The sequence below is a fragment of the Toxotes jaculatrix genome, chromosome 5 (genome assembly GCF_017976425.1).
Source record: "Toxotes jaculatrix isolate fToxJac2 chromosome 5, fToxJac2.pri, whole genome shotgun sequence".
Classification (NCBI taxonomy): domain Eukaryota; kingdom Metazoa; phylum Chordata; class Actinopteri; family Toxotidae; genus Toxotes; species Toxotes jaculatrix.
Window position 1 is genome coordinate 2,255,823 of NC_054398.1, and position 27,072 is coordinate 2,282,894.

The following is a 27,072-nucleotide window of genomic DNA, read 5'->3' on the forward strand; positions in this document are numbered from 1 at the left end:
ATACGTGACTTTTTTTGCCCGAAAAAAAGGGCATACTATACTATGACGTTTTTTATGACATTTTGAGGCCGAAAAATTTTTTGACTTTTTTTACCCGAAAAAAACGGCATACTATACTATGACGTTTTTTATGACATTTTGAGGCCAAAAAAAAATTTGACTTTTTTTGCTCGAAAAAAACGCCATACTATACTATGACGTTTTTTATGACATTTTGAGGCCCAAAAAAAAATTGACTTTTTTTGCCCGAAAAAAACGGCATACTATACTATGACGTTTTTTAAGACATTTTGAGGCCAAAAAAAAAATTGACTTTTTTTGCCCGAAAAAAACGGCATACTATACTATGACGTTTTTTATGACATTTTGAGGCCAAAAAAAAATTTGACTTTTTTTGCCCGAAAAAAACGGCTTACTATACTATGACGTTTTTTAAGACATTTTGAGGCCAAAAAAAAAATTGACTTTTTTTGCCCGAAAAAAACGCCATACTATACTATGACGTTTTTTAAGACATTTTGAGGCCAAAAAAAATTTTGACTTTTTTTGCCCGAAAAAAACGCCATACTATACTATGACGTTTTTTATGACATTTTGAGGCCAAAAAAAATTTTGAGTTTTTTTGCCCGAAAAAAACGCCATACTATACTATGACGTTTTTTAAGACATTTTGAGGCCAAAAAAAATTTTGAGTTTTTTTGCCCGAAAAAAACGCCATACTATACTATGACGTTTTTTATGACATTTTGAGGCCAAAAAAAACGTGACTTTTTTTGCCCGAAAAAAACGCCATACTATACTATGACGTTTTTTATGACATTTTGAGGCCAAAAAAAATGTGACTTTTTTTGCCCGAAAAAAACGCCATACTATACTATGACGTTTTTTATGACATTTTGAGGCCAAAAAAAAATTTGACTTTTTTTGCTCGAAAAAAACGCCATACTATACTATGACGTTTTTTATGACATTTTGAGGCCAAAAAAAAATTGACTTTTTTTGCCCGAAAAAAACGGCATACTATACTATGACGTTTTTTTATGACATTTTGAGGCCAAAAAAAAAATTGACTTTTTTTGCCCGAAAAAAACGCCATACTATACTATGACGTTTTTTAAGACATTTTGAGGCCAAAAAAAAAATTGACTTTTTTTGCCCGGAAAAAACGGCATACTATACTATGACGTTTTTTTATGACATTTTTAGGTTTTACTAAAATATGAGTTTTTTTGGCATATTTTGACACCTTACTATACTATGACGTTTTTAATGATATTTTGAGGTCATACTAAAATATGACTTTTTTGGCATATTTTGACGCCAGTGGGATGTATTTTAGATTTCTTGCAAGGTGCAAGGAGTTAAAGTGTCTAAGTATGAAAGCTGAAGTGGCTGGCTGGGTGTTGAATTACTCTACTAGTACTGTAATAATGACTCATTATCTTGTAAGAAGATAAAAAAGAACACATGCCACACTTGGCTGAAACATATTCACAGACAATTTATTTTTGATTGAAATTATTTAACATCATAGTTGTTATTTTTCCTGTTGAAGATCTTTTGTAGTTTTATTACAACAGCCACAGAGCAGCAGTAGCAGCAGCAATAATAATAACCCAGCAGGAGAAGCAGATTAATGCGGAGAACGACTGAAAAAGAGAGAGAAACATGATGGGCGCTCCTTTTCCAGCTGCCAATAAAAGATTTTACTACAAGGAATCATGGGAAATAGAGTTGTTGTTTTTTGTTCAGTCTGTCAGATTTGTCAGGCTGTGCCACATCTGACCGTGTTCCTTCTGTAACAACTGTTAAAGACTCAAGCACAGCTGTACACAACTTGGACATGGTAGAAACTCTTTACAGTTTGTGTAGAATTTAAAAAACAAAAAACAAAAAAAACATCAGAGAGATAAAAGACAAGGAAGGAACAGAAAGCAAAGCACAGTGAGCTCCACAGGATATGGAGACATGACAGAACAGAAGAGGTGTTTCTATTCATCCATCAGATGTTCTGCAGTGATACAAAAGGCCTCCATCATAAACTCAACATGCTGGTCCCCACGCTCACAGTTTGGACAAGCGGCTGCTCATCGAGGCTTAAAGTCTGTGAGACAGGATCTTCCACAAGACTGCACCATTTTGGGAAATATGCTTTTTTCACCTCCATGCTGAGAGTTAAATGAAAAGATCCATACCACTCATGTCTGTACATTAGCAGCCAGTTAGCTTAGCCCAGCATAAAGTAACTAGCTAGCCTGGTTACCAGCATCTTTTCAGCTCCCTGAAACAGTGATGTAAAAACGACATCTTGTGGTTTTAGGGGGTTTATGTGCAGGACTATGCCGTGGCCGGGTGCCAGTGACTTCCTGGAGACCTGGGGTTACTGTGAGGTTGCCAGACAACCAGCACAGACTTCTTCCACTTTCGTTTTTGTTCTACAAATGAGGCATAATACACCAGGCGAGCAGTTATATCCTCTTATTTCCAGTCTTCGTGTTAAATTAAGCTAAGTCTGTTCTGGCTGATGCTTTATATTAAATGGACAGACATTAGTACCAGTCTTCTCATCTAACTTATCAAAAAAAAAAAAAAAAAAGCCAGTAAGTGTTTGCCCTAAATGTTGAACTATTCTTTTAAAACTTAAAAATCTGATAAGAAATAAAACAGCTTTAAAGTCAAATCTATCAGTTTCCTGATGTGTTGAAGCAACAACAACTTTATTTTAAAATGACAATGGCCAGCCAGCATGGTACACCTCTGATTATGTGGCAGGATTAGAACAAAATTCTTGAGTAAACTAGAAATATTTGCACTTTTTTTTTTTGATATGAAAACAGTCAAACTTAAATGATGAAATCTTACCCAGAGGCAGCTGCAAGTACCAGTATTGGTATTGGCTTTTTCGAAAATCAATATCACTCAAACCCCAACCGCCTCGACCAAGGCTCTGTCAAGACTCATGGGTAGATCCTGGCAACAACCAATCAGAAAACAGCTGATAGATGGCGTCTCTCCATTTCAGTCCTCAACCTCAGTGAGATAGTGATCAGACCCTTTATTATATTTTAAACTTTTTATAAAACAAAATTACAAAATAAAAATACCAGATGACGCAGCAACATGTACATGCAAAAAAAACAAACCAAAAAAAACCTAAAAACTAAGCAACAAGAACACAGGAAACAAATGCTTGATTAAAGTAATCAACTCAATGACGCCGGAAACTTAAAAGATATTATGCATTGAAAACATTTTTTTTTTTAGATTACAGTGCACTTTGTGTGAAAAAACAAAACAAAAAACAAAACACAACCACACACATTAAGATGAAGGCAACAACAGCCTGCCAATGAAGGGAGGCCGAGAAAAATAGAGAAAAGAGGTGAAGAATAAGAAAAGTGGGAAGGATTCAAAAATGGTTCAAAGGGAGGAAAGGAAGAGACGACTATATACACTCGTATATACATCATACAGGATATGAAAGAGAGCACGAGGTCCTAAAGCCAGACCTAAAGATGGCCGTACACAAACCGAGTCTACAGGCCAAACAGAAAACTGTCATGGCACTCAATAAATAGGAAACAAAGCATCTCATAGCGGACGGCATCCTGTTCTCTGCTGCAGCTTCTGCCTCGATTCTACAAACATCTGGAGCATTCTGGAGGTCGACGCAAATAAATAAAATGGATGGAGGCAGTCAGAGCGAGGTTGACTGAAATAAGGGTGGGAACATGACCCGTCTCAACCCAAACCACATCAGGACAGACAGGAGAAAGAGATTCTGACATACTTGCAGTGTCAGGGCAGTTACCACATCATGTGTAATGCTGCCACAATAAACAGGCAACATTTTGAGGGAATGTAGACAGGCAGACATGGCCGAAAGGTGCCTTTTTCCCCCCAATCGTTTGTCCCTTATAGCCCATTGTGACAGAATATGTACAATAATTTTGTCTCATCCTCTGATGAGAATCATTTATCCATACAGCCTAAAAATGTCACCCATGTATTATGGCGTCTTATTATTACAGCAGAACAATTTAAAACAGGAGGTCTGACAAAAGATTAAAAACAATACAGGAGGCTCCACTAGAGGCACTGTGATCCTTCACTCAGACCTCAACAGGAAGGGGGGGGGGGTGTCAGAGACGTGAACACAAACCGTGTCAGTCTCTCTCCACAGGCAGGTTACAACAGCTTCCACTTACACCAGTCAGTACTAAAACCACACTCACGTTGGCCTGATGAAACAAGTGCACACAACAAAAACTCAATGGGGGTGACGATGTTTGGCAAGTGTCCCTTTCTTCTTTTCAAAACTGTCTTCAACCGTCTGTACAAAAGAACCAAAAAATAGCAGAGGATATGAAAATATACAACTCTCAGCTGGTGATGGGTCTCGTTTACAGGTCCACTTTAGAATTCCTGCAAGCCCAATTTACAGGTCTGTGTTACCACCATGGCAAGGTACAGAGAGATTCATGTATGGGCACCCTCTTGGTTGGCTTCTTGTGTTATTTGTTGCAAAACAACATGGCCTGTGTACTTCATTAGTCAGGACAAAATCCAGGAGAGACAGAATAAAGGAGGTTCTGAAGACACAACTTATAAATATTAGGCAGTCCCAGACCACCCAGCTACTGCTACACAACTGTCCTATTAAATAGTAAGGGGGGTGTTTAAAGTATGTACACAGAAAACAAATGGAAAAGGAACAAATGTTGCCATCGCTGTTTGACTTTCCTACAGACTCCAGAAATGTCAGCACTGGGGTTATCTTCATGTATTATATAGAAACACACAATATATGAAAGCACAGATGTTTGGAAAAATATGTTCATTCAAGTTGATAAAAACTTTTTTTTTCTCTTTTTTTTTTCCTGTGTGTGTGTGTGTGTGTGTGTGTGAACGTGTTGTATATGAAGATTAGGCACAGTCTTGCAACTCTTCTTTTCTGGGAGGTAGCACCTCATTTTCCCAATGAAAGACTCGAACAAGCCGGAATCTGACCCTAAAAACTGAAGCCAAAGAGCATAAGAGTGAGGACTGAAGTGATCATAACAGTTCAACACGTCTGTTTTGGAGAGCTACATCGTGGATAGGATTGGAGAAGGACTGGAATGTGACCTGCTGTTTCTAGCCTTCATCGCATGAGGGCAGGAGAGACGAAAAAAAAGAGGAAGGCTCCGAGGGTACGGGGTCGATTCAGGGTGTCTTCATGACACACAGAGGTGGGAGGGCAACGACGTGAGAGCTGGATTTAGACCATATAGAATATGTGAAAGGCAGGGCAAAGGATAAAGGCAGAGAGAGAAAAGGGTCCCAATATAGCCACAATATAGTGGGTCCTTGCATGTCGTCTGATCATGTCGATGAAAACCAAGGTCCTTGGTGAGAGAAGTACGGGGAGCAATGAGGGTCATAAAGATTTCATTCACTTAGAAAAAAGTGACGCCGACACTGACTGAACAGTTCCTTCCTGGTGACGGCGTCACTACAGGGGCTGGTGACGAAGGCTCCTCCTCCTCTGATGCTTGTTTGTCAGAGACAAATCAGGCATATCTCACACTGGGATGATGTCAGAGTTCGTTCCTCGTCTAATGATGGTGATGATGGAGATGCCGTCGCCACGCAATTTTCATGTTATGTATCTGAGCCTGTGTGCAATGCGTGCATATGTTTATGTGTGTGTGTGTCTGGTTATGTATGAGAGGGGAGGGGTGCGTGTGAGTGTGGTGGATCACCAGGCCTCTGTGTACCGAACATCAACGTCTTTCAAGTTGGGCAGTTTGGCCTGCAGAGAAACACACAGACGGATGGAAACTGCATCAGCACCTCAGATCAAAACTTGGAAGTAAAGTCCACAACTCTACAGCATTAGAGGGATTGTGGGGATGTAACCGACCAGCCTACATCACTCTGACAGATTACCACAGATTATCACTTTATACAGTTTCTGTCCGTAGTTTTATGTAACGAGCGCAGGAATGATGCAGGAAACCTGGTAATTATTAGGAAATCATTCAGAAATTACAGACCATTAAAAAGGTCTAAGGTCTGAACCTCGTTTCAGTGTGATGACAGACAGCTGAGGTCGGCCCTCTACAAACTCAAAATGACAGTGTGAACACTGAGCCTGTTTTCTTCACTAGTTCATGTGTGTAAATTCACCTGACAGTAAAACATAAACCCAGATTAAATTTTTTTTTAAAGCACAGAGAGAAAAATATGTATTCCAATGGTCCATTGTAAAGCAAATCCTGGGACAGTGACCTATCTGCAGTGGGTGTGACATGTCCTGCTGTATTACCTTGAGGTCCTCGTATGTATCAGCTGTGAGCTTGGTGCTGTTCATGTTCAGACTGCACAGGCTCTTCATGGCTGAAACAGACAGTTACACTTAGCTACACTGAACTTTTAATCACTGTGACACTCGTCTTCCAGTCATTCCTGACATTACTCTTTCTCTTCATGCTCAGTAACAAAACTGCTTTTTATAGAAAACGGTGACATGATTCGGTCCGTGTGTGTTTTCTTACAACTGAGAGCCAGCAGACCAGCATCAGTGACAGGAGTCTCACATAGGTTCAAAACCTGAAGACAGGCCAGATGCTCAGATAGCAACCTCAGCCCTGCGTCTCCAAACTGCAAAAAGACAAAGAAAAGAGGGAACACATTCCACATTACAGACCGGCAAACACACTGCTCATTGTTTGTGTCTTCTCGTGGTCGCATTAGTGTTGTTCTGTTGCGTGTGTTTGTACCTGTGTGGACCAGAGGTTGAGCTGTTTGAGCGACGGCAGCTTGATGAGCTGCTCGGCACAGGCACTGGTGACATTGGTGAAGGCCAGGCTCAGGTTTTCCAAATTTCCAAAGGAACCTGAACTCAACAGGCGGGCCAAGTCCGCATCCTGTAGGCATGTGAAGAAAAAACATTCAGTATTGAGAAAATAAAAGCAGTGAAGTATCCATGCTGCACTGTCTTATAACCCGGTGTTAGCCAGGACAGGAAAAGCTGAAACTCTTTCTGTGCGTCAGTGGAATCTCACCGTGGACTTTGAGGGCAGAGTCAGCCGGGTGGGGCCTCCTTTTCTTTGCTGAGGAGAAGACGGACAGAAAAATAAGATGGCGTCTGAGCTCAAGGCCTTGCAGGAAGTTTTTCAGACAGTAGGTGGTGTGCGTGAGCAGCTGCAGGCGTGCTGCATTCACGTCATACTGAGGAAATGGGACGTGAGGTTTCTAACACAATACAGCTCACCTCATTTATCAAACAGAATAATGGAGTGTTTTAAACATGACGTCACACGTATATTATCATCATAGTAGTTGTTTGAATCCACGGTCACTTCCAAACTGTTGTTTCCTGTAAGGTTGTGTCTTTACTTTCTCCCATGACATAAATGTAGCGTTTTTTCCAGAGGATATTTGAACTGCACAGACATAAATTAATCATTTATTTAACCACTAATTACAAACTCGTTGAAGAAATTAGGTCATAAAAGGTAATTTATTATCATTATTATTGTTATTACTGTAAATGCCAAAAATACTAATCTAATAATATGATTACTACCACATTTAGTTTTAACTGTAATTTCTGTCACACACACACACACACACACACAGAGACAGACTGTGCAGGACAAACTGGTGGAATAAATACCACACACACAGCTGCTTCACATTTACATTTCTTTATGTGCTATGTGTAAAGCGTACGAGTTGCCCCTGTTTGTGTGAGAGTGCGTAGTACAGACTATACGTTCTGCGGCCGCTTCCTTCGTCTACCGCCACATATAAGTGAACAGTTCAGTTCTGCAGACAGAGTCAAGTGGCTGTGACTCAGTGTGTGAAGCATGCAGACTGAGCTGAGAGGGCCGGTTACTGTTACTGGTCTGATCTTTACTGGTACTGCGTTTCAGGAGCAGATGAGCTCCAGGAATTTTCACACTCCAGCGCTGGAGTTCACTGAGAGGCGTGGGACAAAGAGGAATTATCCAGTTAGCTGCTAACAAGGCTGACGGAGACAGATACAACTCGTCCAAGCCTCCAGACAAGCTGTAAGCATGCCAATAAGGCCTTAGTGCAAATGTAATGTGAAGGACGTTTGTACAGTAGAGTCTCACTACAGCTGCAGATGAAGAGTAGATAAGAGGCCACAGTCATGGAGGAGTTAGAGAGTAAATCCTCTGTGAGAAATATGCAAGAAGAATATAACCAGTGAGGTTAAGAACATAATGTGGGACTGCATCAAGACTTCAGACCTCGTGTCTATTAAAGATCCTCGCAGTATTAAAACGTACAGTTGTGTATAATGTCAAATGTCCTGGCTGAAAAGGTGAACATTCAAAACAAACCAAGAGAGCTGTGTGTGAAGATTTAACATCGTGTTAGGATTTTACATCTGACTTAGAGAAGCATTTGCCCATAGATATAAACCTCTGCTGAATGACAAAAGCTAAAATGCTAAAAGCTTCGGAGGAACTGGTGTGTGTTAGGAGCTTTGGATGTTGACATGTATTTGTAATAGGTCTGAGCTTAAACTATATGTGTGTGTTTGTGTGTGTGTGTGTCTCTGCTATAGCAGTAACTCACCAGTTCTTTGAGTTCTCTCTGTCGATCGCAGAGCTGTTCATACATGCGGAGGCCGACCTGGGTGCTCTCCAGGGTGGAGATGATCTGAAGCTGGGTGTCTTTGTTGTCAATGATGTTGTACTCCAGCATCAGACACAGGATCTGGACACACACACACAAACACATACTCTCTATAAAGGGGCAGTCCACCGATTTTATATGTAATAATCACTTCACACATTAGGAGAAATTATTACTCAGCCAGCTGTATAATGTCATCGTTTTGCCCAGTCTGACAAAATAACTCTGATGAGGTCATAGTGATGTCATAAGGGTTATCTCGGCTTGAGCTTGAGGGCTGTTTACCAGACAGAAAGGAAGCAGCCAAAATGCTGCTGCTTGCATTGAGAGAAATGTAGGGTCTCACATTTTTGGGGGTTCACTCATATAAGAGACAAATATTCTGGTCTCTGTTGATTTGATTATATATATATATATATATATATATATATATATATATATATATCAGATAATATGTCTCCACTTGCATTAATAGCTGGGTTTCAGTCACGATGACGCACGTAGGCGGCGCGATTTCACATGGAGGACAGGAAGTTACATGTCAAAAACAATGGAGGAAATATTAGCAGAGTCCGTATTGTCCGGGTTTAGATCCCGTGTCGAGACGGAGATACACACAATTAATCAAACAATATGTTGGACGTGACCCGTTACTCATGAAGATGAGTTTTCAACGGTTAAAGATTTGCAGACAATCGAGGCTGTTGAGATCACCAGTTATCTCCTACTTCAGACATCTTATTATACGAAACAGCAAATGAAAGCCAACAAAAGCCTGGAGGCATATCACTTTTTTTGTGAGCGGGTGGGTCCACAACCTTGGTACCAAACGGCTCCAAGACGATTATCGTTTGGTGAGTGTTTATTCTTATACTGGTTATGTATAAGCTAGCAGCTAGCAATAGCGGCTATAATGTCAACAAACACATCTTACAGTCAACGTCCCCTAAAACGCTAGTTCAGCCTAAAAAGTCCCGATGAAGTCCATATTAGACTACCGGCAACTTGATAATTATTACTATGTAAATGAGCATTAAGCGACAAGTTAATTATATAAACAGCCACAAAAACCAAGCTAGCTAGCTAACAAGCTAACATACCTTTGACGAAGTGGTCACTGCAGACACGGGCGTTAGCAGACTGCTCCTCCCGACCGCAGACGGAGGTTTAAAATCCACCTTTTACGGCGTTGTTCTGTAATTTTTTTTATATTTCTAACCTTTGTGGGTGGCTACTTTTGGTACCTTATAATAGCTTTTTTTCTTTTTCTCTACTGGAACGATTCGCCGGTAAACTACACAAAACATCGGCATTTTTCCACACGGTAGATTCTCAGTGTGTCAGTCAGCTAACAGCTGATACACTTCCTGTCCTCCATTTGAATTTGGCGCCCTCGCGCCGCTGCGTCGTGACGTCACGTGAAACCCACCTATCCAGTCAGTTTAAACTCACCTTAATCAGCTGTTACTAGAACTAATAGTGCAAGTAGAGCTAGTACAATTATTCCATTAATTAATTTATCAGCCAAGAGAAAATGAATGGAAAATCATTTTGATATTTGATTAAAGTAACTAACACAAACCACTGCTATTCCTATTGTTGCTACTTCTATTGCTGCTACAAAAATATACAAGTAAACAACACTTTGTTAGTATACATAAAATAATAATAATAATAAACTTATTATTATTACTATATGACTGGCTACAACAATGACAGAAAATGGTAAACTAAGCTACCACTTGTTTATGTACCAAGAGACCATGAGAAAGGATTAAGATTAAAAGAAAATATTTATTGATAGAAGATTTAATAGAAACACAAACACACACACCTCCACCATGGTCTGGTTTCCACGTAGGGCCAGCAGCATGCAGGGACCCAGTTTGTTTTCAGCCAGAGAGAGGAGGAACTTCTTGGTCTTATAGCAGGAGCCCATCAAGATATGAACCTGAGGGAGAGGAGGGTCAGTGTTTAGCGACCGCGACCACACATTAATCAGCACACACAGTTAATAGTTATAGGTTGATTTTGTGTGTGTGTGTGTGTGTGTCCGCACACTCACCATACTGGCAAACAGCTCTCCGTCGTCATCACAGGCCACACCTCCTGGACTGTAGAGCTGGAACCAGCCATCTTTACCTGAACGCACACTGAGCAGGCAGGAATGAACCTGCAATACACACAAACCACACAAACTTTTTTCAGATTAAGATCTGCTACAAGGCTGAAAACAGTGGTAAACATGCACAAACAAACACTCACCTCCTGCCTCGGGTCCTCTGCAAACCTCTGAATAACATATTTCAGTTCCCTATTTAGACAGAGAAACATTGAGACACAAACGTCAGGCTGTTTTCAAACTGGAATCTAATTTAGTTTGTGAAGAACAGATTATGATGTCTGAGTTACTTACTTTGTGAATTTGGCATGTGCAAGGGCCCTGGAGAGAAGGAAGACAAAGAGAGAAGTGTTAGAGAGCTGAGAAATACGATAAAGCAAATATATTTCTGCAGGGAAGTTATTTTAATGTATGTTTTTCTAGCACTGTAACTGAGTTTCTATGTTTACAGCGTATCCAAGCATTTCTGAAGGTCAGGCTAACATGTTTTGGTCGGAGTTCCCCCTTCACGCCACCTCTTACAGTGATGTTGAGCTGATGACACGGCAGCACAGTGTTACTCTATGCGGGCTGATGCGGTCAACATGCTCAGATAAGTTTCAGAGGGAGTGCAGAGCTCATTATGACAGTTTCAGCCTGTGAACTTCTGGGGATTGTTTGTTACTTTAGGTGAGACTGTAATGATCCCTGTGGAGAGTCACTACAATTATGTTTCAGTAGCAGTTGTGAGAGGTTAGCTGTGGTGATGCTGGATGTAAATCAGATCATAGAAATGGACACTGATCAAAAATGACAAAATAATCAATAATCCCAATGTGTATATAACCTGTAAAATGTCTTTTTACACTTCAGTATTAGTTTGGAATAAGCAAACAAGACTTAACGTGTTAATTAGTGCTCTGCATGTGTGTGCATGGAGTCTGAGCATGTCAGTGTGTGCGCGCTGATGTGACTCATTATATCCTCAGCTACAGGGTGCTGGGAGAATTGTTGCTTTTCCTAATGACGCCTGAAGCCATCGACCAGGCAACACTGGCGCAGGTGAGCAACAGGTGTGTCCCAGTGTTGGTAAAAACAACAAATCGTCCACCAGTCAATGCTAATGAAGCTCAGCCGACCAAATTACGAATATGGCTCGGGGCTGCTTATAGCCAATTACAAAGGGCCCTTTGGGGACAGAAACGCCGGCCCTCCAGTTCACGACCCCCAGGAGGTGTGGTGAGGAACCTCACAGACGTCAGCAGCCGGGCCCCATTAGGACCCTGTTAGAAACATGTATATATCCACAGAGACAGCGATGTGATAGATGGGAGAAAAAGAAAACGGTGGGAGAAGGAAGGAAGGGAAGGAAGGGAAGGCCACACCAGTGCTTGCAGATGCCACTGGGATGACACTGAATATGGTTATGGCTGCACTGGTGTTTTTGTACTGGGATCAAAAAATGCTCTGCTGTGCATTTCTATGAAACAGCATTTACACTGTCAGGAGGCACAAAATCTCTATACTGCTACAACTAATGCCACTTCAACATCTTCAACAGCGAGTCAATGACGCACTGACAATCCTGTGAAAACTCACTGTCATTCTCTCTTTTGCTTTTCTCTTCTCTTCCATGTTTCACACATAACTACTGTGACAGTGTGTTGGGTTCTGAGCACCGAACACTGTGCCTCACCGCATCCTGTGTCGGCACAGACGGAGAACTGAAGATGCTGCTGCTGCTCAGCTAACGTGACGCTTTCACTATGCAGGATGTATCGACACTGTGAACCTCAATGAGACTACTGCCAGTTCACAGGAAGACCAGCACTCCTGTCCAAGGCTGTAGGTTTGGTTCAGAAGTGAGGTTCATACAATAAAGTCAGGTTCATTTTTAGTAAAATTCATTTGCTACCTACAGCACAGGTGTGAGCCGAGGTGTGCTTGTGTGAATACTCACTCTTTAGGGAAGGGGATGGGCTGCAGCAGGCTGGCCAGGGCAGGTCTCCAGTCATCGTAGTCCGACCTGACAGAGGAAGACGGTCACAGAAAGAAAACAAGAGATGAAGAGAGTCACTGTCACAGTGTGAAGAGGAGGGTGTAACCTGGAAGAGTGTGGCTGAAGAACAAAAAACACAGAGGAGCAGCAGAAACATGAGCACTGAGATGATGCAAACCAGGAGATTTAACACAAGCTAGAGCAGCATCACGTTACCCTGAGTTAAGTAACACTGGCTTTGATACAAACACTACAAACACACAGCCACTATCACTTTTTAGGCCATCCTGTTTGGTTAATGTACCTGCACCCTGATACACACACGCACGGACGCACGCACACACACACACACACACACACACACGTAACTGCTGCTCCACTTTCACACTGTGTAATCAGCACCGGGGCTCATACATTCATTCATTCAGGCTGTTTAACCCATTTACACTGATAAGTTCTTCAGGCTCACACACACACACACACACACACACACACACTCTCACATAATGTCACCTTCACAAACCAGGACACTTCCTGGATTGTTGAAATGTGATTCCTTTGATTTGACATGTAAGTTTAGTAGATTCATTATGACACAGATGTTGTTAACAGGTTTTATAAAAACTTTATACGTAACATTATTTATAAAAACCCTTTTTACTATAAGCAGCTCTAAATTTCAGTTGTTTTTCTCTCTGTTTACGTGTCACACGCAGATGAGACTCAGTGTTCCTCACATGTAAATGACTACACCATCGTTTTGTTAATTGGTCCCACTGTTCACCTTACTACAGAGAACTGGAAGAACGGGCTGCGGTTCAAATGCTGTCACTGCATCATGAGAAGGAAAACGATTTAACAAACCTAAGCTCAATATGCAGCAATTACTTCTCTGTTACTTGTTTATTGATGAAAAGATTAGTATTAATATCATCTACAAGGGTCCGGCACACAGGTAGGTCCAGGACTTGAAAAGCCTAGGTTTGCACAAAGACTGGATGCAGGGGGAAACTACCAGCCCCCCGTTTCATCTCTGTATAGTATCTCAAGTCGAAACTAATATTTAGCTTCTTATCTGACTGTGGGAAAACAGGTTTATCCAAAATGTGGGACTGTTCCTTTAACACTCAGTAGCAGTGACAGTTTTTTGTGTAAACTCACAGCATCTTGAGGATGAGAGCGAAGCAGCCCAGCACTCGGTCAGCCTGTGCTGGCAGCTGGATGGACAGAGTGTTGACAGCCGGGCTGACCAGCAGACAGTCGATGAGGTTGGGTTCGCTGTCGCCCCCTGATGGCCCGCCCTTCCGCCTGGTGTTGGCCGAGTTGTTGTTTCGCTCCAGCTCCACCAGGATCTCGCTGGAGTTGACGACGGACGGAGGAGGGGAGAGGGGCAAGGAGGGTGTCGGGGAGGAGATGGGGATGGAAGGGGTGGGGTTTGAGGGGACAGGTGGAGGCGGCTGAGGAGGACCCGGGTTGGTGGAGAGGGGGAGGAGGGTGGCAGGAGGTGGCGTAGGAGGCTCGGGGCGCAGGAGGCGGAGCGGCATCGGGGGTTTGCGGTCATTCTGTTGCTGGCAACCGTTTCGGATCTCCTTCAGGCTGGGGGAGTTGTCCCGACTGCAGGGAGGGAGAGGGCGGAATGGGGTGACCCGTACTCAGTGCAAACATGAAGTGTCAATTAAAGTGTAACAACAGTCATAAAAGCAACAAAGTGCAATGACAAATGGAAAGAAAATGGAAAAAAGAGGGCCAGGAGAGATGGGTACCAGAGTGATAGCTCCTTTGTGAGCTGGAGTTTTAATAAATGATCCTCTCTGGGGTGAAAGAAGCTAAGGAGATGACGCTAATGAGATGAGATAGCCTATGCTATACATCCGCAGTCAACACAAAGCCTCTATGGAAAACAATAGAAAGAAACATGACTGTTTAAATATAAATCAGTGGAATGAGGTCAATTAAAGAGCAAACACGCTGTGATTTTTCTTCAGGAGATGGGAAACGGCTTTATCTCTGAAATGGTTTTATTTCTCTAATGTACCGTGACATGTAAATCTGTTGACAAAAAGGAAATCTCAGATGTTAATACAGGAAAAAAAAAAAATTCTACTGTCTGTGCATGTCATGACCCGACTTTCTTTCCCCACATTTCCTGCCTGCCTTCACCGTTCCACTCGAGTGAAGGCAGAATAACTAGAATGACACTCAGCAGAGCACACACCTCCACCAAGGCAAAAAAAAAAATCACTATAAAAATAGTTTTTCTGTATTTGAAGGGTTGATTGACGGAGGCCATTTACCCCATCTGTAGTGCTGGGTACTGTCCCCATTAAACTCATGAGTCCTTTCTTGAAAAAAGAGAATGATGAGACAAACTAAACACCATGAAACGACCCTGACAACACCAGACCTCAGGGAGTCCTTCTTCTTAATAACCATAATCACTCTGTGTATTTCATGTATTTCTGTTTACTGGCTGACTTTGCTTGTGTGTTCATGCTCCACTGTAGATGCACTGTTTGTAGATGCCTTTTTTTCTTTTTAAATAACAGCCTATGCTGGGGCACAGTAAATTAGTTTAGGGCTATAAATGGCATAATGTGGTCTGACAGTACAGTTCTGATCTGCTTTCCCGGTAATATCTGCAAATTGCTGTTCGTCCTGTTTCCTTCATATTAGTCCTGCAAGATGTGGGAAATTACCGATCATGTGTTTGTCTAATCAATGAAAAAACGGACAGAGGCAAACAAAAGAATGAGCACAACAGCTGAATAAACAGGCGTCGCGTGGAAGGATCAACCTTAGAAACAATGGCTGCTGCCTCACACCAGCGATGTATTTTTACAGTACGTGTAACTAAATGTGTTGAGGCCTTTACGGACGGGATTAAGGTTTCCAGGCAATGTCTGGTTTCATTCCTTAAACATTTATTCATTATAATACACACAGTGAGGCGTCAGATGAACATGCCAACACTGTGATAAGAAAACAGCTTTTATTAATATTTTACTTTTGAGTTTTTGGTGAGGAAAGTGCATATATTGTCATTAAGCGATGGAGAGCGCACTCAGATAGCCGTTTTATATACAGGCAGTGTGAAGCCTCAGGGGAGCTGTAGCTCATCTGGCTCTCCGTGCTGTCAACCTTCAGGCCCGACAGACCTGAGCTGCTCAAACATCAGCGGTCAGATAAACAAGATGTCTGGACATGAGTGGAGAGGCAAGTGAACAAAGTGAGGGAGAAGCCAAAAACAGACAAGATTAAATGTGAAGGTGGCGACGAGGCAAGCTGAGAGTTCACAAAAAGACGAGAAGCTACCGTGTGTGTGTGTGTGTGAGAGTGACTGACCTGTTGATGAACTCCTCATAACAGGAATAAATGGCGGCGAGGCACACTGCCACCAGGTTTGGCAGGACACGCGGGTGAGGGCACTGCCCTGTTGGCCCGTGCATGCTGCAACACACACAGGTACAGGTGAGACACTACACTCCCAACTATTTACTGAAGGTTCAGCATCTGTCGCGGCACTCGGTCGGCTGTGTACACCTCACGCCTCATGCTGATTTACATATTTCATGTGGTGTATTGTAACAGAACAGGTCGGGGTATGAACATGTGACCGTCTCCCACCTGTGGACGAACTTTTTGACGACCTCCATCCCGGCATTCAGCTCGTTGAGAGCCAGGATGTACTCCTGAGTGAAGAGACGCAGTCGAGGGCATTTCCCAAAATCCTGCCAGAGAGGGACACACAAAACCAGCACACAGTTAAAAACGTATAAATCAAACCAAAGCGCTTAAATAAAAGAGAGAGTTTCTCTGGAAAGAAGCTTTCTAAAACACACTGTTAGGTCCACTGTACGAGGTTTGGTTAATGTTTTTATTCTGTGTCATTTTATTGAATGTTACACATTAATGCAGTTAATGAAAAATGACAGAAGATAAGTGAAATATTTCAGCTGGAAAATTTATCCTAATGTAATTTCTTTCCTCGTAGAAGCCTCTGCAATAAAGGTAAAGTAAAGTAAAAAGTGGGGACGAATTTATTTTCTCATGTCTTCTTCTTATCTCATTCTTTGGGGCATTTTTTTTTTTTTAGCTCTGTAGTTGAAATTAGAGGCATCTGTTGCACTCTGGGTAGAACGGGGGGGGGGGGGGTGGTTTCTCACCATGTTATGTTTAAGGATTCTCTGGACCACCGGAGTGAACACTTCAATCACGACCATTGAACGCGGCCGCTCTCGACAGTGCTGCAACACACAGAAATAACCATCAACAGGAAGCACTTTTAAATCCAGAAAACTATTTATATTTATATTCACCATGTAAATATTCAGTGTTGTTCTATTTTGAGGCAGAATACAACTGCAACACATGAGCTTACCTTACAGAAGAACTCACACAGGTCAGGTGGTGGGTGGTTGTTTTCCAGAAGAGGAGCAATGGCCTTAACACACACACACACACACAGATGAATATTTCCATATCTTATCTATTATTTGATCTGGCTGGGAGCCAGCAGTTTAGATCTGGGCTGTCAGGTGCAGGAGCCTTGTAAAAACAGCCCACAGGTGAACTACACAAGCACCACAACGTCTCTGAGCATCGAGCTCTTCTGCTCTGCCCAGATATCACCATATCGACCCCAACAATCAAAAACACAAAAATACACAGGAGTAATGTGAACAAGTACACGAGGAGAATCTGTATTTTTCTTCATTTTAAAGATCAAAACAACAAGAGGCCTCAGGACTCAGGGGAGTTAATTATTAACTTCAGCCTGACATCAAATATCAATTTATAGTAACAGTGAACTTCATACTCACCACAATGATGTTCTCATGATCCTGAGTGCTTAGATTAGAGTTCTGTGGGGAGGGAGAAGAAGAAGAAAAAAACAAATGAATTTAGTTTACTTTGAGTTGGTTATCTCCTAAAATGTAAAACTGTTCCTTTAACGATTTCGGCCACTTCCTGGCACCACACTGCAAACCCACAATATAATCAGTGAGTTGAGTGGTCAATAAAAAAAAAAAAAAAAAAACTTCTGATGCGGCTTCTAGGGCCTTTTTGTTATAATACCTGTGCTGTGCCCTTAAGAATATGTTAGTGTTGCAGTGGCAGATCTTTTAGTTATGGAAAAATAAAAACACCAAGAAAGACACAAGAATGTAAAAATACTTCATTACATGTCCTGCATTTAAAATGTTATGAGGTGGAGCTACAAAAACAGTTTAACTTGTAACACCACTGAAGATTATTTTTTTCTTGTAACTGTTATAATTACAAAAGTGGAGAACTTGAAGGAATAGATGAGGGTCAAGACTAATATTAGACATAAAGAGGAAAAGATAAGAGAAAGGAGAAGGTCCTCATGGGTCAGATATGCCAGAGAGTGTGTGTGTGTGCGTGTGTGTGTGTTGTTACCTCAGCCAGCAGGGTGGAGATGATGTGCAGTGGAGCCTGGTGGATGGACTCGTCCTGGAGCGGTGAGGTCAGAGCCATGTCCACCAGCGCTCTGATCTCCTTGAGCACCACGTCCCAGCGACTCGGGTTGTTTAGGACCTTCCGGTACTTGTAGATCTTTTTCTGCAGGGAACACAGTGCAGTGCTTCACGGTGACTGTCTAACAAGCATATGGAATATCTTTATCTTCTGTAGCTGCTGCCTGATTTACTCTGTAAAACCAGTACGTTGGCATCAGAAGGAAATATTTTTCAAAGAGTGAATTTTGTCCTTGTTTTGAGCCTCCACGTCATCATTTCTCATTTGCTTGTTGGGTTGGCATGGAAATTTTTATTCATCATGATGCAGTGAAAACACACAAACAGGAAATGTGTTGTGAAGAATCAGAGCTGTGTAAAGTAAGGCACCCATCACGACACCTTTGTATATATGGGAAGTGCTTTTCATGATTGCTTGAGAAACAACGTTGAGCGTGGAGGAAATTAAACACAGAGAGAACATATTTTTTTCACATCACAGGAAGTAGCTGCGAGCTCTATCACTCCGAACCACTTCAGGCATATGTCTTTGCACTGCTTTATTTAGCTGAGTGAGCGCAGCACGACTCAGGTTGTGACAGGTTTGAAAGTCTGATCCTCATAAAGGTCTTTAAAGTATGTGTGTCACGCTTAGTTAGTTAGATTTGTAATACACCAAAAATCTAGGTTTTTCCTACATGATTATTTTGCAACACACGTCAATGTGTGGAGTCATCTTTATAAAGAAATACAGTACAATGTGTGTGTGTGTGTGTGTGTGTGTGTGTCCGTCCGTGGGGGGTAGGAGGTTCAGGTCTCAGCATAATGCTTTGATGGGGCTGATGAAACAAATCAATGAATAGTTAAAGACAAACTGTAACCTCACCTTCCACTGCAGGGAGTGAAACCACTGGTCTCTTAAGTAGCTGTTTGCAGCCTGTAGCAATGAGCGCGCACACACACACACACACACACACACACACACACACACACACACAGAGAAAGACACAAACAATTTGTTAAATGTGATCTCACGTAAACATTTGTTATCTACATCCTGAAATAGACAAAAACATTTTCCATCTGTGTAAAAGGTTAAGCTTTTTGTAATAATGTTGTACAGTCATTTATACAGTGTATCTGTGAGCAACCGATGGTTCCTGGAGACAGATTAGCAGACGCCATCAGCACAGCTTTGCCTCACAGACTCAGCTCCCTCCCTCTACGTGCCGTTACTCACAAACATCTGCTGTGATGGTTTCACATTAATAATCAATAGAAGAAAAATGTGCAGTTACTGGATGCAAAGTTCAAAATGAGCCTTCACACTGTCCGAACAAAGGAAAAATAAATCCAACAGGCACGGCTGGACATTTACAAGTGAATCTGCACATATTAACAATGGGTCAACAGACGGTGGAATGTGAAAGTGGTTCCTCCCCTCAGCTCTGTGCAGTGTTTTGTTGTCACTGTTGTGTTTTTAACTGACACACCCTCATAAACCATCATTTTAAAATCACGTTCTCCTTCCATCTGCACAATTTTCTGCAAAATAAGAAACCTCCTGTCTCAAAAGGATAAAACTAGTCCATGCATTTGTAGCCTCTACACTGTGTTAGTGTAACTCCTTATTATCAGAACGTCCCCAGAGATCAGATGGATCGTATTTCTCCTCTGTTAGTTTCTCTGCATCAGCTTCCTGTAAAATCCAGAACAGAATCCAAAGCCCTTAACGACTGAGCTCCATCATATCTCAAAGAGCTCATAGTACCCATTATCCCAACAGGACACTCTGCTCTCAAAATAGTAGACTGAGAGGCAGAGCCGTCAGCTGTCAGGCTGCTCGACGGTGGAACCAGCTCCCAGTTCTGGTCCAGGAAGCAGAAACCCCCTCGTTTAGGATTAGACTTAAAACGTTCCTCTTTGATAAAGCTCATAGTTATATGTTCATAGTACGTTATTTAAATTAAACTGAACTGAACTGACTCAGCAGGCAGCTGCTGTCAGTGAAGAGGTCTTGATGAACCCACGGCAGACTGTGTGTTCAGCAGTGAAAGCAGCGCTGCACCCTGTGTGGTGGATGTGTGAACAAACAAACTGGTTCACCACCACAACAGCTTTATAAGACGATGACAGCTCAGTGTTATGTTCACAGGGTGCAGTGCTGCCCCCTAGGTTTAAATAATGTTTTAATCAATATAACATTTGGAGCAAGAGACGACACCACGAGATCTAAACAGAAGAGGCAAGAAGAAAAATGATGTTATTCAAAAATGGACACCTCCGTCATTTCAATTTACAGTGTAAACTGTAAACAACAACTGCACAGGACCAGAAGTAATGCTGCTGTCCTTTCCCGTCTGCTTCCTGTGTGTTTGCACTTTTCTGTCCCTGTCCCCGAGTTTAACAGAAAAATAGCTGATCAGCAGCAAAACAAAGTGTACATGGCTTTAAAGTCTGTGTTTACAGGAAGAGATGGTCAATGTTCTAGTCATGTGCTTCTGTCTGAGGCGTTGAATTGTTTTTAGAAAACTTTTCTTAAAGTAGATCGAAACTATGTGAGGAGATCCTGAAACTGAGCCTCGTCATTCCAGTATCGAGCACAGTTTGTGCTGGTGAGCGACCAGCTGCTGCGGCCAAAACCAGTATGTTTGCAGACTGGGATTCAGTGCTCTGCGCTTTTCAGGTTTTTTTTTGTTTTTTTTTCAGGCTGACTTGTTAGCTTGATCTCTAAACATCTAAATCATTTTTCAAACCTTCCATGTTCTTTCCATAGCTGGTAAACTTCCTCAGGTTTTCCTGAACTTGTGCAGGAACCCTGACTGATCCTGGACCTGTGGACACGGACCTGCAGAGCTTTTCCTTCAGAGCACAAACTGAATCTGTCTGGCAGTGGTTCAAACAGCTGGCAGCAGGCATAAGCAAACACAACTGAGGAGGTGGGTATACAGAGTTGACCCCAACACCCATAATGGGCTGAATTGTGTAGCAGAGGTAATTGGGCTAGTGGGTAACAGAACCAAATGTGCTCACTGACTCTGGTTAATGTGGAGATTACATTTTTCCCAGGAATTCAGAGCCGTCTCTCAGAGTTCACTGGGTACACGGCGTGAGGTGCGTAGCACAGGATCTGGTACTGTCCCGAGTCAAAGACGTCTGAACAGCGAGGAATCAGGACCAAACATTCAACCACAGGACACTGAAAAGACAGTGACCCGGTCAGTTATCAACCTGTCCTCTGGCCTCAGACATTCCTTCTGTTTGGGTTTAGACCTTTTTTACAACAGCAGACAGAACGACTTTACCAGAGCTCAGACACCGACGACCACACCGCCTGTTCCAGGCAGGGACCGTGTGTGTGTGTGTGTCTTTTTCACTGCCGCTGTCCTGCTGACACGCCCAGGAAACAGTGTCACGAGGAACACGTGAACATACTTCTGTCATGTGTGTCACACTGAGAACTAATCCCCAGCTCTGTAGAATAACTCCTGCCCGTTTCGACTGTAGACTTATTTATTACCTGCAGCAGGACGGTGCCACCGGGGAAGCTCAGCTGGACACAGTACTTCGGAGCATTTTCCCATGAGAGGAGCTGCAGGTCCTCTATGGAGCTGTACAACAATGACGCCTCCATGTAACCGGTGGGCTGAGGGACGAGAGAAAGCAAGAGGATATTAGTCTGCCACTGTCTAACATTTAAGGTACATACTGTATATTTAAACAGAGCCAGGGGATAAAAAGGCATTTATTTTTACTGGCAGTCAGCTGGAAAGACAAAAAGAAACATATCCTGGGCTAACCTGCCCTGGGTAAACACAGGGCCAAACAAAACCTCCAAGTACAGCGGATTGGCAAATGCTGCTATACAGTACACATACAGTAGTTGTCTTTATCAGCTGTGGTGACATTTGATGTGGTTCCAAGAGAATAGTCATTGAATGCTGAAACAGAGTGGAAAATCAATTTAGCAAAAGCCATTAATCACACAATTACACAAACATCACCCAGAAAGACATTGTTCATGTAGCTTTGAGTCAACACACACACGCACAGACACACTCTCACACACACACACACACACACACACACAGACAGAGAAAACTCGGCGTGTGATGGCAGAGCCGTGATCCCAGTCTCACCATTGTGAGAGCTGGACACAGATGCAACTGAGTAACAGGCCACAACCTGTTTGCTCGTTTCAAAATGATTACAGAAACGCTGACAAATTACCACAAGTTTCCGGACTCAGGAACAAGAAGAGTCTTTAGAGAGAAAGAGAGGGGGGAGAGAGAGAGAGAGAGAGAGAGAGAGAGAGAGAGAAAAAAAAAAGAATCTAAACAGATAAAAATAACGAGGCTGGGCGAAAGCCACAAGGAAACCGAGCCTGTGTGTCTTCTAACCCCAAGGAGAAGTTTGAAGAGAAACGTTTAACGCCACAGTGTGTGTCTATAACAAGACATGTGCCTGTCAGTAATGCAGAAATGGCAGTAAATGAATCACCAGTTGATTTTTCCAGACATTAGCGTCACTGCATGACTTAGTACCAATTATTGTTGATGGGAGACTAACTGTATATCCACACAAATGGGCCCTGCAGACGTCATCTGCATTGGCTGTTGCTGCATCCTAATTAGGCAGCAATGCTTTCTGGCATCTATCGGCTATTTTTCTTTTTTGTTTCTTTTTCTTTTACTTTTTCTGAGGCCATTTTCATTTAGAAAACTCGAGATACTCGCTCAGAGAATGCTATGCATGCTCCGGCTGACGCTTCTCTCCCTCTGACTGAAGTCCCTCAGCGGCTGAGTGAACGTAGAAAGGCTGAGCTGGATGTGGCTGTCAAACCCCCGACAGACCACAGTCATGTAGCGTCACTTCTACAGCTAGCTGAAGTCTTTGTAAAATTCTTCGGAAAATCTTTTGAAAGCTTCGTGTTATCAGTGGATAAACAGCTTTTAAATGAGCTTCGGTATTCTCAGTGACACAAACCCACAAACTCAGACAACAGCAGAGATAAGAAAAGAAGTGTAAACAAGTCAACATCCAACCAGCGAATCTCCAAGACAGCTCATCGGAAACAGAGCGAGGACACTGAGGGTCTAAATATTTAAAGTGTTGTGTGTGGGCCCACAAACAAATATTTATCATGTGAGCTGGATTCGGACACACCAGGTTTCCATTAGGAATGAAAAATGACAAATGAGCAGAGAAAAAGGGGGAGACTGCACGATGTGAGGAGAGAAGTGAAGAAAGTGCTGCCTTGTTATGTATGTTGAAGCAGCTGATTCAGAGTGAAACCGGGAGAGAGACTGTTAAAGAGGAACCACAGCCAGCTGTGCTCGGTCCGATGTCGCTCGTCAAAGCAAGTCACACTTTTTTTTAAAAGTCATAGCAATCGGCAGGATCTTTCATACCTTATTACATATGTTTGCTTTTCAAAGGAACAGACTGAGGTATCGGAAAATATGCTTCATTTTTCCTGGATAAGATGAAGCGTAAACAACCGAGCCTATGTCTCTCTGGAGAGTCACAGTAGATGGGGAAACAAGTAGCTTAACTTAGCATGAAGCCTGGAAGCAGAGGGAAACAGTTGAACCCGCCTCTGCTGAGAGTTAAAGGGAAAAAAACAAAAAACTAAACAACATATCTGATGAGTTTCATCTGGGATTAAAAAAAAAGATATGTGAAAATGATGTTGTGGTTTGTGTGTTTTGTTGCTGCTGTAACTATGTCCTGATCTCAGCCTCGGTCTCCTTCAGACAACATGTTGCTGAGACTGGCTGAGATCACACACACTTTACACAGCCGCTGTCCAGTTGTGCACAACTTACTGAACTTCTTTCTCGAGCTCTTTGTTTTTGCTCTTCGCACAACTACAACACCACAAACACCTTCTGTACTATTCACTGTGCCAGGACCACAAAGACAGCACAAAGACTCTCTTGAAGACAGTTGTTGCCTCAGCTTTGTGTTGCCGTGTCTCTGCTTCCTTTAACATGTGGCAGCACAGGGAGGGAATCTGTTACGAAGACTGTAGCTTTGATTGATTTATTGATTTATCTCACACAGACTGTTGAAGCCTCATATTTGCCTCAGCTGAACTTTAGAATGGATTTTTACTGTGGACGACTGTGGACTTTGGCACCTATTAGACTGAAAACACACAGGCTGAAGGCCTGAAGACTCTTTGTGTTCGCTGTGGCCGTGGATGGGTTACTTCTGATACTACAGAAAAAGAGGAGTGTCTTCTTTACATGATTTCAGATCAGATTTATGGATGTTTATCCTGAGTGGACAGTGAAGAAGCTGATATCTGCTGTGTATATATCACGTGTGTGTGTCCTGTGTTGACTCACAGGAAGGTGTGTGTGAGTCTGAGGCCAAAGAAAGACACACAGAGGCCTCGTCCTGTTTAACTGAGGCCGATACTTTGAATTCAAAGTGTTCATTTTTTACTGTTTATTGTCCCATTAAAAAAAATTGATTAAAGATGTTCATGACTGTGGAGAATCTGAACAAAGTGACTACATTTATAATATGAATGGACCAACACTGTTAAGCTGTAGTCAGTGTCTCAGTGTCTCAGGAAAACAGGCCCCCACAGGCTGCTCTGGTATCACTCCACTGACTCCCTGCTTCTTCTTCTACTGCTGCGTCCAGACAGATAAACAGCCTGTCTCTGACCTCTTCCAGCGCGCACACACACACACACACAAACACACACACACGGCTCGTCTCAACACAAACACATCTAAGTAGTTACATGGAAGCAGCAGCGGCGGTGGCGGCGGACGCCTGCTCTCGCCCTGGCGTCCCTCTGCAGTGGAGTCGAGCAGACAGGTGGTTCTCTTTATTTGCATCCATCTCACTCGCTATAGAGCAAACAGGCAGCTCTCCCTGCCGCTCCTCCCCTCCCTCCCCCCCTGCTGAAGAACAAACACGCTATTCCTTTATTTACACCTCCCTCCGTGGCCCCTACACACACACACACACACGCACACACAATCCCTGTTGTGAAACTGCACGCATACAGGATTTTCATTACGGACAACATCCATGGCAAATATTGGTTCTGCGCGAGATGTCTCATTTCCTTGGAAGAGTAAACGTCACCCCCTGTCTGTCTGTCCGTCTTTCTGTCTGTGTACACGCTGCCAAACAGGGTTTTCTATCCAGTTTTTGTTTTGGTTTTTTGTTTTTTGTTTTTTGCCGGAGTTGGACGCACGCGCCACAGTAACGAGGCAAACTGTAAAATAAAGAGCGGGATATGAAAGTGTGTGCTGAGGAGGGATAGAAATGAGGCTGTGCTTTTGAACGGGCAGAGACAAAGCAGAACGGAGACAAACAGAAGGAACTTCAATTTTCTGATAACCAGCCGAGGTTACCATAGATACTCCATCCTGCACAAGAGCATACAGTGATTGCCTGCCTCCCTCTACCTTGCTCTGTCTCACATCCTGTCTGACTTTCTCTCTCCTTCCCTCCTTCTTTCTTTCCTTCTTTCTGCTCCACTCTGTTTTCTTGCTCCTGGTCCTCTGTTTTTCTCCTTTATTCCCTCGTTCTGTCTCTTTCTGTTCTGCTTTTCATCGTGGAGGAGGGTTGGAGGAGGCTCCTCTTGTCTCCTCTCCTCGTTGCTGTGTTGCCATAGAAACAAGAGGATGAAGATGTATGTTATGTTTTTTTTTTTTTTTGTTTCCAGGGAGAGGCAGACAGGGAGCAATGATGGGAGGAAGAAAAAAAGGAGGGAAGAAGGGGAGGAAAAATAAAAATAGAAAAAATAAAAAAGCACGACCTGCGCACTGCATTTTCAAAAACGTTCAATACACCAGCGCTGATCATATCACATCACCGCGGGCAACAACGAGCAGTTGTTTATCATGTCAGGAAACACGAACAACTCAGTCTCACTGCTGTGAAAACCTTTGATCACAACATGTAAAGACCTGAGATTAGTTTCAGGGTTTTGTCCCACAACTGATGTGAAAACACAAAGTTTGCAGCTTTTGTTCCTCGTTGTGTCTGTGTGCAGAACCAGGTCAGTGTTTTTACACGTTTTAAACCACTTAAAACTAATTACTCTGAAGGTCGAGAGTTCTGGAACACCTCAGTTTCTCCAGCTCTTGTTTAAATTTACTCTTATTTGAATGTTTCGGTCTTTCTGAAATTAAAGCAAAGAACAAACAAACAATAGGAGATTTTAAAAACAAGGAATCATGAAATCTCCAAGTTCACCTAAATTTAGTCTAAAGTTTTGACTCATCCATCATTTCTATAACAGAAATAAAACATTGCTGAGAAAGTTGGTCCCAACTCTGTCTGACTGTGCTGGTCTTCATCAGGTGAAGCCACCGTCTGGTTCTGGATCAGTACCTTTGACCGAGCAGCTCTGTCTCCTCTGTCCTGCCTTTTTCTTTCATTCTGACAGAAACATACAGAACCACGTCCTGCAGGACAGTATTGTCCTAATGAAGCATCAGACAGAGCAGTAACACAGTTTGATCATCGCTGTCTTAGCACAGACAGAAGCTGGGTGACCTGAGTGAACCGTTTCCTTCCACTGCTGCAGGAAAGAAGAGACTGAACCAGTTTCTTCATCCCAGAAAAAAACCTGTTTACATGAAGTTTACGGGATTTTTCAGTTTTTGGTGACCTGAACAGTTTTTTCTACCTTTAGGCAGTTTATGAAAAAAAAAAGAAAGAAAGAAAAGAAAGAAAGCCGGCTGACATGTACACACACTGTAGCTTATTTTGACTCAGTCCCACATACACACTGAGGGAAAATAAATAAATAAATAAAAATAAAAATATATATAATTTTTTCCCCAGGCTCTCAGGCCTGGAAA

The 27,072-nt window shown here is 42.5% G+C and overlaps 1 protein-coding gene across 1 annotated transcript in view; it reads right to left on the minus strand.

Annotated features, from left to right (window-relative positions):
• Positions 1–2,781: 2,781 nt before the first annotated feature.
• The window catches only part of LOC121182126 (c-Maf inducing protein), a 37,435-nt gene continuing 13,144 nt past the window's right edge, over positions 2,782–27,072 (minus strand). Inside the window, exons 2-21 of the mRNA XM_041038477.1 lie at positions 21,753–21,878; positions 19,119–19,169; positions 18,177–18,338; positions 17,576–17,617; positions 17,134–17,196; positions 16,919–16,999; positions 16,380–16,483; positions 16,098–16,202; positions 13,917–14,369; positions 12,717–12,782; positions 11,072–11,098; positions 10,921–10,969; positions 10,721–10,828; positions 10,490–10,606; positions 8,596–8,736; positions 7,050–7,097; positions 6,765–6,911; positions 6,540–6,645; positions 6,311–6,381; positions 2,782–5,794 (exon numbers count right to left, since the gene is read on the minus strand). Coding sequence (XP_040894411.1) covers positions 5,741–5,794; positions 6,311–6,381; positions 6,540–6,645; positions 6,765–6,911; positions 7,050–7,097; positions 8,596–8,736; positions 10,490–10,606; positions 10,721–10,828; positions 10,921–10,969; positions 11,072–11,098; positions 12,717–12,782; positions 13,917–14,369; positions 16,098–16,202; positions 16,380–16,483; positions 16,919–16,999; positions 17,134–17,196; positions 17,576–17,617; positions 18,177–18,338; positions 19,119–19,169; positions 21,753–21,878 — 2,121 coding nt within the window. The 3' untranslated portion in view covers positions 2,782–5,740. The remainder of the gene's footprint in view (positions 5,795–6,310; positions 6,382–6,539; positions 6,646–6,764; positions 6,912–7,049; positions 7,098–8,595; positions 8,737–10,489; positions 10,607–10,720; positions 10,829–10,920; positions 10,970–11,071; positions 11,099–12,716; positions 12,783–13,916; positions 14,370–16,097; positions 16,203–16,379; positions 16,484–16,918; positions 17,000–17,133; positions 17,197–17,575; positions 17,618–18,176; positions 18,339–19,118; positions 19,170–21,752; positions 21,879–27,072) is intronic.